The 15636-nt window shown below is 46.0% G+C and overlaps 1 protein-coding gene across 4 annotated transcripts in view; it reads left to right on the top strand.

The window, feature by feature from the left end:
- LOC114598569 (sterol O-acyltransferase 1-like) overlaps nt 1-15636 on the top strand; it is a 53627-nt gene that overhangs the window by 2806 nt on the left and 35185 nt on the right. Inside the window, exons 1-2 of one of the 4 annotated variants that reach the window (XM_077928256.1) lie at nt 4587-4734; nt 11264-11401. In XM_077928256.1, the coding sequence (XP_077784382.1) occupies nt 11281-11401 (121 nt within the window). In that variant the 5' untranslated portion in view covers nt 4587-4734; nt 11264-11280. Of the gene's footprint in view, nt 1-4586; nt 4735-5204; nt 5304-10100; nt 10295-11263; nt 11402-15636 lie in introns of those variants that run through there. The other 3 variants (XM_077928253.1, XM_077928255.1, XM_077928254.1) reach the window with 3 other exon arrangements.

A 15636-nucleotide genomic window follows, 5' to 3' on the forward strand; every position in this document is an offset into this window, starting at 1 on the left:
CTTTCACTTGGGGTCATCCAGTGATGCTCAATGTAGGCAGATTCAGGACAGACAAAAGGAAGTATTTCTTCACACAGCCACCATTGCACTCCATAACTGTCCCACAGTAATGGCCAGCAACCTAGGTAGCTTTAAAAAAGGATTGGGTAAATTCATGGATTATATGGCTATCAACAGCTCCTAGCCGCAGTAGCTCTGTTCTCCCTCCACTGTGACAGACAGTATGTCTCTGAATGCTGTTGTTGTTTAGTCATTTAGTCGTGTCCGACTCTGTGACCCCATGGACCAGAGCACGCCAGGCACTCCTGTCTTCCGCTGCCTCCCGCAGTTGCTGGAAATCACAGGTGAGGAAGGCACTGGTGCACTCAGGTTTTGCTTGCTGGTTTCCCACAGACATCTAATTGACCACTGTGAGAACAGAGTGCTGGATTAGATGAGTTCTTGGTCTAATCCAGAAGACTCTTCTTATGTCTTAGGGCAGGGGGGGGGGCTGAGGGAGCCATGCCCTGGGAACATTTTTTTGAGGGGGTGCGACCAGGTGCCCCCACGACAGCCTCCCTCACCGGAGCCTGAATCAACCAAACACTGCCAGCCACAGCTCCACTGCACTCAAGCCTGACCTGGGGATGGAGAGAGGAGAGTCATGGCAATGTTGCTGCTCACACTCCTCAGATGTGGTGTGCCAGACTCCACCGCTGCTTAGGGAACGATTTCAGAAAACAATGAGTAGATTAAACAATGGTAGATTAAAGTCTGGTTTTGACAGTGCCAAGAAAGTTATTTACATATCAGTTATCTACTTAGCAGGACGCGGGTGGCGCTGTGGGTTGAACCACAGAGCCTAGGACTTGCTGATCAGAAGGTCGGCGGTTCGAATCCCCGTGACGGGGTGAGCTCCTGTTGCCCGGTCCCTGCTCCTGCCTACCTAGCAGTTTGAAAGCACGTCAAAGTGCAAGTAGATAAATAGGTACCGCTCCGGCGGGAAGGTAAACGGCGTTTCCGTGCGCTGCTCTGGTTCGCCAGAAGCGGCTTAGTCATGCTGGCCACATGACCCGGAAGCTGTCTGCGGACAAACGCCGGCTCCCTCGGCCACTAAAGCGAGATGAACGCCGCAACCCCAGAGTCGGTCACGACTGGACCTAATGGTCAGGGGTCCCTTTACCCTTTACCTTTACCTTTTATCTACTTAGCTTCTCCAAAAGATTTTAAAATGTCTATATAAGGGTGGGCACACCTTGGTTCTGGGTCCTCCTCCTTTCCAGCTTGTGAGGGGAGCACCCTGTTGCAACAGTTCAATAAAGATCAGGCTTATGAGCTACTTTGCTTCTCAATATTCTCTGGTTGGTCTCTGTTCTTTTCTCTGACCGATGGAGAACCTACAAAGGACTCTATAAGGGCTCTTGTGTCCCCTATAAGGGAATAAGGGCAGATTTTCGTTTATTACAATCATTGTCCAAACTTTTTGACATTTCCTTTCCTTCTGACTTCACTGTTTACAATTCACCACAACTAGTGTCTCTTTGTGTATAATTTCTCAGTCCTTAGCCTTCCCCATACAGATCATTCTTCTGTGCGTTTGCTAATCCGTTCCCACAAAAGCTGGTATATGAACATTTTGTTCCTGACTGAATGTTTTCCTGAGCCTTTGGGATAGTCATGGACACCAGCGTAATGTTCATGGCCACAAGTACAAGATGTTATTTATGCTGCCCTTCAGTGAAAAACTCCAAGGGCAGCTCACAAATTCATACAATACAATGCACACACGGTTTTAAAACTCAAGAGACACAGAACAAAAGAATAATAAAGTGAGTGGTGTCCCTGGGCACAATCAGTTAAAGACAGCTTTAGTGGTATATTAAAAGGCCTGGCAGCCACACAAATGTTACTAGCCCAGAGATGGAAAGAAGACAAAGTCCCTCCCAGAGAGGAATGGCAAACTAAGCTGTTGGATCATGCCTAAATGACAAAACTGATTGGAAAGCTCAGGAATCAAGAAGACCAAAACTTCAATAAAGAATGGGGGGGGTGGGGGGGTTATAATTTATCTAGGAGACCACTGTAAGCAAACATTAACAGGATTGCAATAACACTTGCAATGTAGCAAATATTATGGACAAAATGGAGAGACATAAAATATGGATTATGAAATAATACGCAGTTGAAAAGGTTGACAAGAGGACCCATGGAGGGGAAGGTGGGAAGTCCATAGATTCAGAAAAATCTCTAAATAGGGATGTGTATTTTGTATTGTTATAATTCTATACAGTACTGTATTTGTAAAACCAAATAAAAATTATTTCAAAGAAAGAAAAAGACCTGGCAAATAAATAATTTGCCTAGCACCTCTGTCTACGAATTACAGCGGATTCAAACTACGTACAACACTCTATTATATAGATTTTCAACCACCATAGGTTATCTTTTGGTTCTTGCATGGGCATAGCCGGGGGGGCAGGGGGCAGCTGCCCCCCTAAATCAATCAAAATCAATACAAATCTGAGGGTTCCCCCCCCCCCCAACAAAAGCCTGCCCCTCCCAAGAAAAATCCTGGCTACGCCTTTGGATTCTTGTGTGAGGTAAAAATCAGATGCTTGGAGACTCAAACAGAAGTTGAACAAGTAAGAAAGGTTTATTTGACAGAGCACAGTGGCTAAAACAAGGAATATTTTAGGAGATAATGTTCTTTCAGGAAACAGCCTATTCATAATTATACTAAATTGAATGGATATGACAGGCCTCTCATCAAGCACAGCTTCTTTTAAACTTCAGTTGCTCATATTCCGTTATTACGTTTCAGGTAGATGCTACAGGCTTCTAGATTAGATGGTAAAAGGCTCAGCTTATTTCCAGTTATTTTATTCCTATTATTATTTATTGGATTTATATACCGCCCTACACCCTCACGTCTCAGGGTGGTTATGACACTTGACTTCAGTTCCCTCAGTTGTTGCTTAGGTGTTACAGATTCATACTTTGGTTTCTTAGACAGCCTTTTGACATTCACACTTCCTGATGTAGCCTTTTTAGCCTCGGGTGAGAAGAGCTTTGCGCCCGGGACGGGGAAATGGGAGTCAACAGACACGCAAGGAATAGTTTCGGAGAAAAAGCTTTATTCTGCCAACCGGGGTGGCAGAAGGAGCAAGATTCACAAAACAAGCACGGCTTCAAAGTCATTTGCCCAGAGCATATATTCCCCTTCCAGTTTCCCTCCCCTTTCTCCTCCTCTTCAAGAGTCCTGCCCCATGAGTTCCCCTGAGCATGAACAGAAAGCTGTCTTGGGACTCTTTTGGACTCTTCCCAGGAAAGAGGGATGAGAAGCCTTGAGTTCCTAGTTTATAGTCTATAAACTCTTTCAATATGCAGTAACAGCGGCAAGAATATTAATGGCCCAAAAATGGAAACAAGAGGAACTACCGACACTTGAAGAGTGGAGAATGAAACTTATGGATTACGCAGAACTGGATAAAATGACTGGGAAAATTAGATATCAGAAGGATCACAAATTCATCGAGGACTGGGGAAAGTTTACGGATTATCTGAAAAATATATGTGATGTACAGACAACGTTAGTCGGTTTTAAAGAGGCTTTGTGACTGTTAAAGATGTATTGCAAAAAAAAAAAAAACTGAGACGGTAAGTTAGTACTAACTGGCAATATAAGAAATGGAAAATGCGTTATGAATAGAAAATACGGATGATTGGCGGAGGAGCTGGTGGAAGTACAAAAATTGGAAATTTGAGAACAGGATTGTGTTGATTAATTTGTAAAAGAAAATTTAATAAAAAATTTAATAAAAAAAAAGAGAAGCCTTGAGTTCCATCGTGTCCAAGATATGTTTCTTTTCTCTTGCTCTATTGGCACAGTTCCCGGAAGGAAAAGTGGCAAGTTGAATGTACCTTTCGGCAAGGTCAGCTAGCCTGAGAAGCGACCTTGGTTACAGCAGAGCGAAATGTTTCTGATGCTTTTTAGCTAATGCCTTTTAGCTGCTGAGAAAATGATTTTGGAAAAGCTTTGAGAAGCATTGAGCTTTGAGCCTGCTTTGGGGGGGGGGGGTGACTTCAGGCCTAGGTGGGGTCACCTGTCCTCCCCTCCTTCACTGAGGTACTCCAAATAGTACTGCGGAGCCAGGGGATCTCCCCACACCATCCCTTCACTGCTTTGGGAGTCGTCTCTTTCTAGAAGATCTCTCCCCTCCTGACTCGAACTCAGCTCCTCCACTTCACTCCCGTCTGAATACTCTCCCTAGACACTCAGTCGAGAGACTCCTTTCTCTAGCTGTAGATATTTCCCTCAGGGTGGATGCGAAACACACTTTCCCTAACTCTAACTCACGGTTTCTCTTAAACCACCTCCCTGTCGCTATCTATATCTATCTGGCATGAGCGCAGCCTTGTGTGTGTGTGTGTGTGTGTGTGTGGCAGAGAGGGACAGCTGCCCCTCTTCAAATAAATCAATTAAATCAATACAAACTGAGGTAACACTGCCCCCCCCCCCAACGTACATTCTGGCTTTGCCCATGGACATTCCCTCAGAAACGGTTCCTTTTATTTTCCCTCCAAAAGTGCTGCTCCCCCTCCCCCAACTGGATGCCTTGGTAGCCAATCAGAAAGAGGCTACAGCCGTCTGGTGGGATTTCTGAGGCACTGCACCACCAGACAATCTTCAAAACGACCTTGACAGATTAGAGAACTGGGCCAAAACAAACAAGATGAATTTTAACAGGGAGAAATGTAAAGTATTGCACTTGGGCAAAAAAAATGAGAGGCACAAATACAAGATGGGGGACACCTGGCTTGAGAGCAGTACATGTGAAAAGGATCTAGGAGTCTTGGTTGACCACAAACTTGACATGAGCCAACAGTGTGAGGCGGCAGCTAAAAAAGCCAATGCAATTCTGGGCTGCATCAATAGGAGTATAGCATCTAGATCAAGGGAAGTAATAGTGCCATTGTATTCTGCTCTGGTCAGACCTCACCTGGAGTACTGTGTCCAGTTCTGGGCACCACAGTTCAAGAAGGACACTGACAAACTGGAAGGTGTCCAGAGGAGGGCAACCAAAATGGTCAAAGGCCTGGAAACGATGCCTTATGAGGAACGGCTAAGGGAGCTGGGCATGTTTAGGCTGGAGAAGAGGAGGTTAAGGGGTGATATGATAGCCATGTTCAAATATATAAAAGGATGTCATATAGAGGAGGGAGAAAGGTTGTTTTCTGCTGCTCCAGAGAAGCGGACACAGAGCAATGGATCCAAACTACAAGAAAGAAGATTCCACCTAAACATTAGGAAGAACTTCCTGACAGTAAGAGCTGTTTGACAGTGGAATTTGCTGCCAAGGAGTGTGGTGGAGTCTCCTTTGGAGGTCTTTAAGCAGAGGCTTGACAACCATATGTCAGGAGTGCTCTGATGGTGTTTCCTGCTTGGCAGGGGGTTGGACTCGATGGCCCTTGTGGTCTCTTCCAACTCTATGATTCTATGATTCTCTGGCTCTGCTGTCTGTCACACCAGGCAAACCTCCTGGCCGGGTGGTGGTGGTGGGGAGGATGGTCAGAAGTCCGGGGGCCACGACCGAGAACGCCCTGCTCCAGTAGTCACTACCTGCTGCGAGGGAGGGGGCCTTTCAGGAAGGCCTCTGAAGATGACCGTAAGGTTTGAGCAGGCTCGTGTGGGAAAGACCCTGTTCCTTATAGATTAAAGGTAAAGGGAGCCCTGACCATTAGGTCCAGTCGTGGCCGACTCTGGGGTTGCGGCGCTCATCTCGCTTTATTGGCCGAGGGACCTGGCATTCAGATTCCAGGTCATGTGGCCAGCATGACTAAGCCGCTTCTGGCGAACCAGAGCAGCGCACGGAAACGCCGTTTACCTTCCCGCCGGAGTGGTACCTATTTATCTACTTGCACTTTGACGTGCTTTCGAACTGCTAGGTGGGCAGGAGCATATCGATGTATGTAATTTTTATTTCTTAATTATATTTAGTGGTAGTATGGCTGTATTGTTTTTTGTAACATAAAACCATTCAATAAAAATTATTTTTTTTAAAAAAAAGGTGGGCAGGAGCAGGGACCGAGCAACGGGAGCTCACTCTGTCACGGGGATTCGAACCACCGACCTTCTGATTGGCAAGTCCTAGGCTCTGTGGTTTAACCCACAGCGCCACCCACATCCCATCTATAATCCTTAAGGATTACTATAAGTAATACTTAAGGATTACTATAAGTAATCCTTAAGGATTACTATAAGTAATCCTTATAGATTACTTTGTGTTTTTATTATGTTTCAAAAACAGTGTTTCTGGTGGTGTGAACCGCCCTGAGCAACATTTGGTGGGAAGGTGGGCTATGTGGGCAAGAAATAATAGAAATAAGATTGATAAAGCTGCCTTTCTATCAGGGCACTAAGAGAATTTTTTAAAAAAGAAACATTAAAAAGATAATGAGAGAAACAGAGCTGAAATATTGCCTGGGGGACAACAGGATCCTGGAGACACGAGTTCAGCGAAACCATTCCAGCTTGAAAGCACTTTGAACAAAGTTGGATGAACCCACCTGGAAGTTCTCCATCCAGCAATGTATTTCGAGCAATTTTGTTGGCAGGGCTGGGTTTCATCTAATCCGCAGCAATGTGTGTGGAGAGGCTAAGCCACCTTCCCGATGTCAGTGGCTCTGCTGCTGCTTATCTGAATAGGTCGAGGCCGTGCAGCTGCACCAGTGGAACTGCCACCAGCAATTCCGCACTCCTGTGCATCCTCCAACCTCACTGTCACCCGGCCGTCCAGGTAAACAGCAGAATTGCTTTGGGATGCAACAGGCATGTGTTCAAACAGAAGGCTAACTAGATTCTTGTCTTTGACAAGCTAGTCTGTCTGGCAAGGTGTCGATGAGCTTACGCAACGAGATGTGGTGATGATGTCTGACGTATTCATCTTCCTCTGCTGAGTTTTAGGATCAGCACTGGGCATAGCAGAATCGTAGAACTGTAGAGTTGGGTCATCTAGTCCAACCCCCTGCAGTGCAGGAATCTCTGCCGAATGTGGGTCTCGAACCCTCGACCCTGAGATTAAGAGTCTTGTGCTCTACTGACTGAGCTGGGCAGTGGTTTTGGTATCTTTCAGAAAGACTTTGGGGCAGATTTATGGAAGGTAGGTCTGTGAACAACTTTCAACCACGAGAGGAAATGGAACCTGCATGTTCAGAGGCAATGTACCCCTGAGTGCCGGATGCCTGGGACCTTTATTCTGCTGATACCCTGCTGCTTGTGAACTTATGGAGGAACCTGACTGGCCATCTTTGTGTTGAGCTAATCCACCAGTGAGAGTAGATAAATAGGTACCGCTCTGGCGGGAAGGTAAACGGTGTTTCCGTGCGTTGCTCTGGTTCGCCAGAAGCTGCTTAGTCATGCTGGCCACATGACCCGGAAGCTGTCTGCGGACAAACGCCGGCTCCCTCGGCCTATAGGAGCTGGGGGCACTGTTATACAGTGGTTCTGCTCCTTCCTCCTGGGCCGTGTTCAGAAAGTGGTGGGGGGGGGATGAGTGTTCAGACCCTTTGGCCCTCACTTGTGGGGTGCCTCAGGATTCTGTCCTCTCCCCCATGCTTTTTAACATCTATATGAAGCCGCTGGGAGAGATCATCAGGGGGTTTGGACTGGGTGTCCATCAATATGCAGATGATACCCAGCTCTACCTCTCTTTCAAATCAGAACCAGTGAAGGCAGTGAAGGTCCTGTGTGAGTGCTTGGAGGCGGTTGGAGGATGGATTGTGGCTAATGGATTGAGGTTGAATCCTGACAAGACAGAAGTACTGTTTTGGGGGGACAGGAGACGGGCTGGTGTGGAGGATTCCCTGGTCCTGAATGGGGTAACTGTGCCCCTTAAGGACTAGGTGCGCAGCCTGGGAGTTATTTTGGACTCACAGCTGTCCATGGAGGCGCAGGTCAATTCTGTATCCAGGGCAGCTTTCTACCAGCTCCACCTGGTACGCAGGCTGAGACCCTACCTGCCCGCTGACTGTCTTGCCAGAGTGGTGCATGCTCTAGTTATCTCCTGCTTGGACTACTGCAATGCGCTCTACGTGGGGCTACCTTTGAAGGTGACCCGGAAACTACAACTAATCCAGAATGTGGCAGCTAGACTGGTGACTGGTGGCGGCCACCGAGACCACATAACACTGGTCTTGAAAGACCTACATTGGCTCCCAGTACGTTTCCGAGCACAATTCAAAGTGTTGGTGCTGACCTTTAAAGCCCTAAATGGCCTTGGTTCAGTATACCTGAAGGAGCATCTTCACCCCCATTGTTCTGCCCAGACACTGAGGTCCAGCGCCGAGGGCCTTCTGGCGGTTCCCTCATTGCAAAAAGCAAAGCTTCAGGGAACAGGCAGAGGGCCTTCTCGGTAGTGGCGCCCGCCCTGTGGAACGCCCTCCCATCAGATAAACAACTACCTGACATTCAGAAGACAGGGAATGTTCAGGGAAGTTTTTAATGTGTGACATCTTAGTGTATTTTTGGTCTTTGTGGAAGCCGCCCAGAGTGGCTGGGGAAACCCAGCCAGATGGGTGGGACACAAATAATAAATTATTATTATTATTATTATTATTATTATTATTATTATTATTATTACTATAGAGCGAGATGAGTGCTGCAACCCCAGAGTCCTCCGCAACTGGACCTCAGGGGTACCTTTACCTTTACCTAATCCACCCGCACTTATGTTTCAGTCAAATACCGCTACCTAATGGCACCTTGCAGAAAACGATATGTATACTTGGGAGATAATGATACATGTGGCCAATGAGCAACCAGTGCAGATGTTTTAACAGGGGTGTCCTAGGCTGTTGGCTACCTAGGTGCTTCATTCTTTGCTCTTCTGCAGGCTTTGTTACTCTAATGCAACAGCAGTGCAAGGAGATTGGGGCAAGAATGCCCTAGTTCAGATGTTTTCATCTATGGCAAGCCAATATATGAGGGTTCCCCCCCCCCCACTAAACCCCCTCTTTGTTTCTGCCAAATGCTTTGGGAAGACAAATTTGTAGTGGTGGTATGAGATCATTTGGCCTGGGGTGGAGGCAAGCTTTGTGAAAGAGCTCCACTGCCCCCTTCTTGAGATATGTAGGGTTGCCATCTACTTGTTCTTTTCTTTCCCCCCTTTTTTTTACTGCAATGATTCCTCTTGCTACCAACCTATCATGCAATTGCAGAGCAATGTGGAAAGCTTCTTATGCTTAATTCCTAAATGCCATGTTACAGTTAAAGGAATAGGAACCAAAACAAGGGGGTGGGGTTGTCAATCTGTGGGTCTACCAAAGACTCTCTGACATTCCTGACTTCTTAAGACCTAAAGCACAGGGCTTTTGTGTTACCAGCAAACTTTAATTACCGCTATCACCTCCTGTAAAAAGAATGGCTTCCATGCAATACACAGAAGGCAGGATTCAGGAGACATACAAGATAACCAGTTAAGTCATTTCCCACATATGGTGTGTGTGGAGCCTGTATTTACTGTTTAAAACACTTCGTCCAGTAGATTCCAGGGTGGTTTACAATAAGCATATATCTTAATAGAAAATAGAAATAAAAAAGGCTTGCACAAGTTAGTGCCCTTGTCCCCATGTTACAGACTAGCAATGGGTCTGCTGTTTTCTACCATTAAAACTGCCTTCTTTGGCTGCCCCGTGTGACAAGGCGCTTGCCATATCCTGGTTCCAAAATGGGGTTGCCATATTCTAGTTCCACAAAAAATCTCATGAGGTTGGCTGCCATACTATGAACACTTCCCTTGGCACAAGCTGTATTAAACGCCGTAGGACAGTTTCCCGCGTCAGCTTGCCTTGAATCATTACCGTTATCTCCCAACTGTATAGTTTTCTGCAAGGCGCCTTTAGGTGGCACTGTTCGACTGAAACATAAGCACTGCTGGATTAGCTAACTAGCCCAGGTGTGCTGAACCACAGTCCCTCCAGATGTTGTGGAACAACCTCCATCCTCAAAGCTCCCAACCTCCCATCAAAGCTCCCAACCTCCCATCAGCTCTAGCAAGCATAGCCAATGTCCAAGGATGCTGGGAGTTGTCCTTTGGCAACATCTGGCGGACTAAAGGTTCCCCCTGCGTGATTTAGTCCACCATTCTGTTTCCAAAGGGGGCAGCGACGTATCTTGTTCCCATCTCCTCCTCCGGCTTCTCCTCCTCTTTCGCCTACATGCCCTGACGAAGGCAGAGGTGGAGCCAAGCCATATAGCGCTCCCCTCCGCTTGCGGAGCTGCAAAAGACGCAAGGAGGAGAGAGACACGGAGACTCAGGTGGGCGCTCCGGGGACGGTGGTGATGGGACTCGGACTGGGGCGAAGGGCGAGGGGCGGTCAAGGGCTGGAGAGGGGCGCAGGTACCCCTCCTGAATCTCCCGGTCGCCGTCGAGAGGGAGCGATAGCGTGCGGAGAGGGGGAGAAGGAGCGAAGGAAGCCTGCTGGTCCCCTCTTCCACCTCTCCTTTCCGTGCGTAAAGGCTGAGCCCACCGGGTTCCAAGCTGGGAAGTGGGAGCCATAGTTTTCTAACTTGGATGAAATGGAAAACTATGGTTATTTGTACGATTTCTGGTTTATTTACAGCTTGGGGAAAGGGCTGTGTTGTTGGGCAAAAGGCTTGTTAATGTCTTTGCTTATTAAGCAAGGATCATCAGAACTGGCGGCCAAAAAGTGCTGTGTATGTGTGATTTATCCCTCTAAACTGAGATGTCACCTTAAACACAAGGGCTGCAAGTGGCGAAATCTTATCCTTATGGAAGATTTTAAAGGAACAAAGATCGGGTCAGATAACATTTTCTGCAACTTTAACTTCCATTAATAATCAACCAAAACAAAACTTTTGAAAGATACAAGTTTAAGGCAGCTTTTTAACCATACATCCTGAGATGTATAGAAGTCCCATCATTCCTACCTAGGAAGACCTGTGGTCAAAGATGATGGGAGTTGTAGTCTAGCAACATCTGGGGACCCAACCAAGATTGAGAGAGGCTGGTTCAGAGAGTGAAGGGAACAGTTTGTGGTTTTGAACAAACCCTATCCTCTACTTTCACAACTTTCATCAGTCTGGTGTATTTAGAAATGTTTTCTGGCAGCCAGGACGCCTAGGGACTTGTTTTGTAAAAGAAAGATTGAGAAAGCACTGAGGTTCTTAGAATGATTATAATTATACATCATATAATAAAGAACGATAAGTGCATGGTCATAAAAAGCTGAGCTACTTCATATGAGTAAGTTTTCTCCTCTACAGTGTGTTAGCCTGACACCATGGCGGGTGAAGAAAATATCTCCGTAAGGAATCGCCGATCAACTTATGAGACGGCAGAAGAGAAAGAAGACTTATCAAAGAGGCATGAAGCAGACTGGTCTTTCCCACAATCAAGCAATGGTGAGTTTTCTTCATCAGTAACTGCAGAGATCTTACCTGATTAGCAGATGAAATGATAAGCAGTGACATGATTTTAAATCTGCATGTGAACAAAAGATCTGAAGTAAATATGAATCTAATTGTTTCCAGTGTTCACCATGTTCAGTGGGTTTATTCTGAATCAAACTTTGTTGACTACAACCCAGTGCATGTATCTTTGGTGGTGTAGTTCAACGTGGTACTCAGCCAGTTCTGAGCGTGTTTGCCTTGTGCTAATAACTTGACCTTAGCACTGTGTTTGTTCCCTGACTAGTTTTCTTTTAGCTGTGTGCCAAATTTGTGAAGCCAGCGGAGGGGATTCTTCTAGAGAACTTTTATCACCTGACTAGGAAACGCATCTATACTTAAATTATCCGTGTTGTAGTTTTTGTTTCAACAGCTACCAGATATTTGCCTCAAGATTTGCATTCATTGCTAAGCTTGTTTACTCAAATTCAAGCTGGGTGTGAAACTGCCTTCTACTGAGTTGGACCAGCAGTTCATCTCACCCAGTACTGCTTACTCAGACAGGCAGTAGCTCTTCAGACCACATTATTGTGGTCGGGTGGGATTCCACCAAGTCTTTGTGTGCGCAGAATGAGGTCCACTCGCCCAACCAGCCTTTCCCTGCCCGCGGGCCTTAGGTTGCCAATCCCTGGTGTAGATGCAATTATGAGATTTCTTTATTAGTAACTGCAGAAATCTTATGTGAATAAATATAAGAATTTATCAGTGGATTTATTTTGAATCTGCAAATGAACAAAAGTTCTGAAGTACAGTAAATACGAATTCTTCCTCAGATCTTAAATAATGGATTATTTCCAGTGTTCACCATGTCCAATGGGTCTACTATGAGTAAAACTTTGTTACAACCCAATACATGTATTTTGGCTTTCCAATCTTTCTGGACCTGTTGGCACATCTGTAAAGTGGGTTGATTGTTGTGTTGCTACACACACCCTATGAAAAGCACATCTTGTAAACTATCTTTGCCTTGTACGACAAAGCACATCTTGAAAACTATTCTATCATTTGTGATAGGAAAACATGCTGCTTTCAAGCCAAGTTTCGGTGTGTGGGTTGTGGGTGTGTAATATTGTGGGTGCCTGGGATGGCCTCTGCTGACTCGTGCACTTAGGGTTGTCATATCGATGACCACTGGATTCTAACCATAGCTGAGAACTCAAATGAGAAATTGAGTTATGATGAATTTGCGTAGCTGGCAAATTGTGTTTTCAAGCTGCTCCTGTTTTCTAGCCTCACAGCACTCAACATTGTAAGCTCAGTCCTGTTTGAAAGCTCAGACCCTGTCTCCAGGGAGCAGGACCTTTGGGAGGCTGAGCGATGGCCCTGATTGTGGTCTGTCAATTTGAAAATAAAACACATTTCAGAGGGGTATAGGATGTTGATTCTCATCCCAGGCTTCCCCAGCTGACTCCTCTGCATCTCCATACTTCATTCTCTGGACTGCTTTTGCTCCTACAAATTTCTGTGCTGCATGTGAAGCCTGCGCAGTGTCCTACTTCTGGTGGGCTATGTGTACAGATGTGCATTGTTGCACTATGGCAGCCTCCACTAACCTTGTGCCTTCCAGGTGCTTGGATGGGGGGGTTGTGGTCCAAAACCTGTCATGGCACCAGGTTGGCAAAGGCTGTAGCATCAGAAGGAAATGTTGCCAGTGATGGGATGCTGAAACCACAGGAGGAAGAAACATGTGCCTACTCCACAATTTAACCAGTGCCCTACATACATCTCATACAGTTCATTCCCATCTTCAATCACAGATATGATTTCTTACATCTTTTATCATCTCCCCAGCATCATGTTCCACCAACTTTGTGTCAGAGACTGGTCAGAGGAGGATGTTGGAGACTGCCTCCCTAGCTTGACCCTTCTGGGGAGGAGGAAGAGGAAGACAGTATAGATTTACAACAGGGGTTTGAAGGAGGTCACATCTCAGAGGCAGATGAGGGGGAAAACATGGGAGAGTCGGAACAACACTCGGCTGACAGGTTGTTATTAGAAAGCATCCCAGACCTTCCATCTCCCAGAACCCGGTGAGCCTTAAAAGTAGGAGAGCAAAGAGCTCAAAGACAGAGGGCACATAGCAGCACCTGTAAGAGAGACGATGCGAATGGCGAATGAGGAAGTGGGAGAGATGGGGGTGTGTGTGTGCGGTGGAGATTGACTCGGGACAACGCCATTATCCAAGAGGCTGGGTGCTATAGCCTCTCTCTGTAAATACTGAATAAAAAGCGGACAGTAAGAAACATTCCCTTGTCTTTATACGTTCCTGGGCAAGCAGCCGGAAGTCGCTGGCAGCAGCTTGACACCTTGCTCAGAAAATTGATATCATTCCTCATAGACTTTTCTCTTAAGTACTCCTTTGTATCATTACTACTTCGTTTACAAATTCCTTGACTTGATGTCCTAAACAAAATAGACTTGAAAGACTCCACGTTAGGTCTTGAAAGGCAGTGTAAAGCGGGGTGGGGAATACCCATCAATGCAAATTCCAAAATAATTGTTTATGGAATCCCATTTTGGGACATATTGAGTTTGTCATGCATAATGAATCTTCTTATCTCCGTGTATCTTATATCCAGTTATAAAGATCGTTAGGAGAGGTGCTTCTTGAGGTTCCACAGCCAGGAGCAGCGCATTGTGTAGTAACAGTGGGACACATATAGTCCTTTCCTTTTGGTGCCAACTTAAAATTGTTTTCCCTGGCATTTACATGATGTAAATTCTGGAACTGCCCACATTTTAAAAGGTTTTTCATATCTCCTCTCAGTCTCCTCTTCTCCAGGCTAAACATACTCAGCTCCCTCAACCGTTCCTCATAAAGCTTGGTTTCCAGACCCTAAATCATCTTGGTTTCCCTCCTCTGTACGCTTGGATAAACTCAGGATTAAATTGATAAAAAGCAACCAGTGCATTCCATCAGTATTTCTTGTTGGTTATGAAGTTTAAAAAACTTTAGCAATGTTATTAACTCAGGTCACATGGCCACTCTTTTCTTTTCTTTTCTTGAGTTAAAAAAAGCCTTTGTGCCTTTGATGTGAATATACCCGTTTAAGTGTTCACACCAGCAGCAACCACCCTCAAGCTTCCCTCCATGGGTGGGAAAGCAATTAATCACCTGCCCCCACCCCCATGTTGCTGTTGTAATCTGTTTAATAGTCCCCTGCCTGATTTTCCTAAAATTCCTCCCCACAAGAGTCTGGAGGGTTGTCATGCACTTCTGCCTCCTTCTCTGCCTTCTCCTCAGTTGGTAACGCACGAGACTCTTAATCTCAGGGTTGTGGGTTTGAGCTGAGCAAAAGATTCCTGCCTGCATTGTAGGAGGCTGGACTAGATGACCCTCGTGGTCCCTTCCAACTCTGCAATTCTATGATTCCCCTGTAATTTTAGCACTGTATAGCAACAATAGGCTACATTGCAGGGCGGTGGTAGCCCATGCTTCCTCAGGCACAATACTCCCTCTGCAACATGGATATTGCTTGTGTGATAAATTTCTTTCCAGCACTTGCCAGTTACAGCTCTGACTTCACTCATTGGCTAAAATCACTAAAATGTAGGAGCAGGCTCAAATCTCACAAAACAATTTCTTTGAATGGTGTCTGTGTGCTTTGCTTTAAAGCTTTCATTCTACAAGGGCTAAAGGGCTTGCAGAGTGGTGTGTGTGTGTGTGTGTGTGTGTGTGTGTGTGTGTGTGTGCGCGCTGATGTCTCTGCATGATACCTTCCAACTGGGTAATTAGCTGTTGGAGAGGGGAAGCCCATGCTGGCAGTGCCTGCCCAAAGGTTCTTGCCAAGGTACGTGACTTTTTAGATCCTTCTGTCACAGAAGGATGACGTGTAGTTGCTCCCATCTTGTTTGTATGGATTAAAACCACTGCAGAGGGCTCCGAGGGTGAGAGGCATAGCTGGCAGGGATGCAGAACCACTTGTCCTCATATTGTTGGACTCCCAACTCCCAGGATGGCTAGTGGTCAGGGAGCTGGAGACCATCTTAACAGAGATGCCTAAGAAAGATAACATCCTCCTCCTGGGTGATTTTAATGCAAGAGTTGGGTGAGATTTTGATCTGTGGCCTGGAAATATTGGGAAAGAAGGAATTGGCAACAGCAACCAGAACGGAATCCTACTTTTAACTCTTAAGACCGTATTCATGGAAGACGCCTCTCAAAAGTAGGTGATGATACAAAAAGATAT

Source organism: Podarcis muralis, chromosome 5 (assembly GCF_964188315.1).
Source record: "Podarcis muralis chromosome 5, rPodMur119.hap1.1, whole genome shotgun sequence".
NCBI classification, from domain to species: domain Eukaryota; kingdom Metazoa; phylum Chordata; class Lepidosauria; order Squamata; family Lacertidae; genus Podarcis; species Podarcis muralis.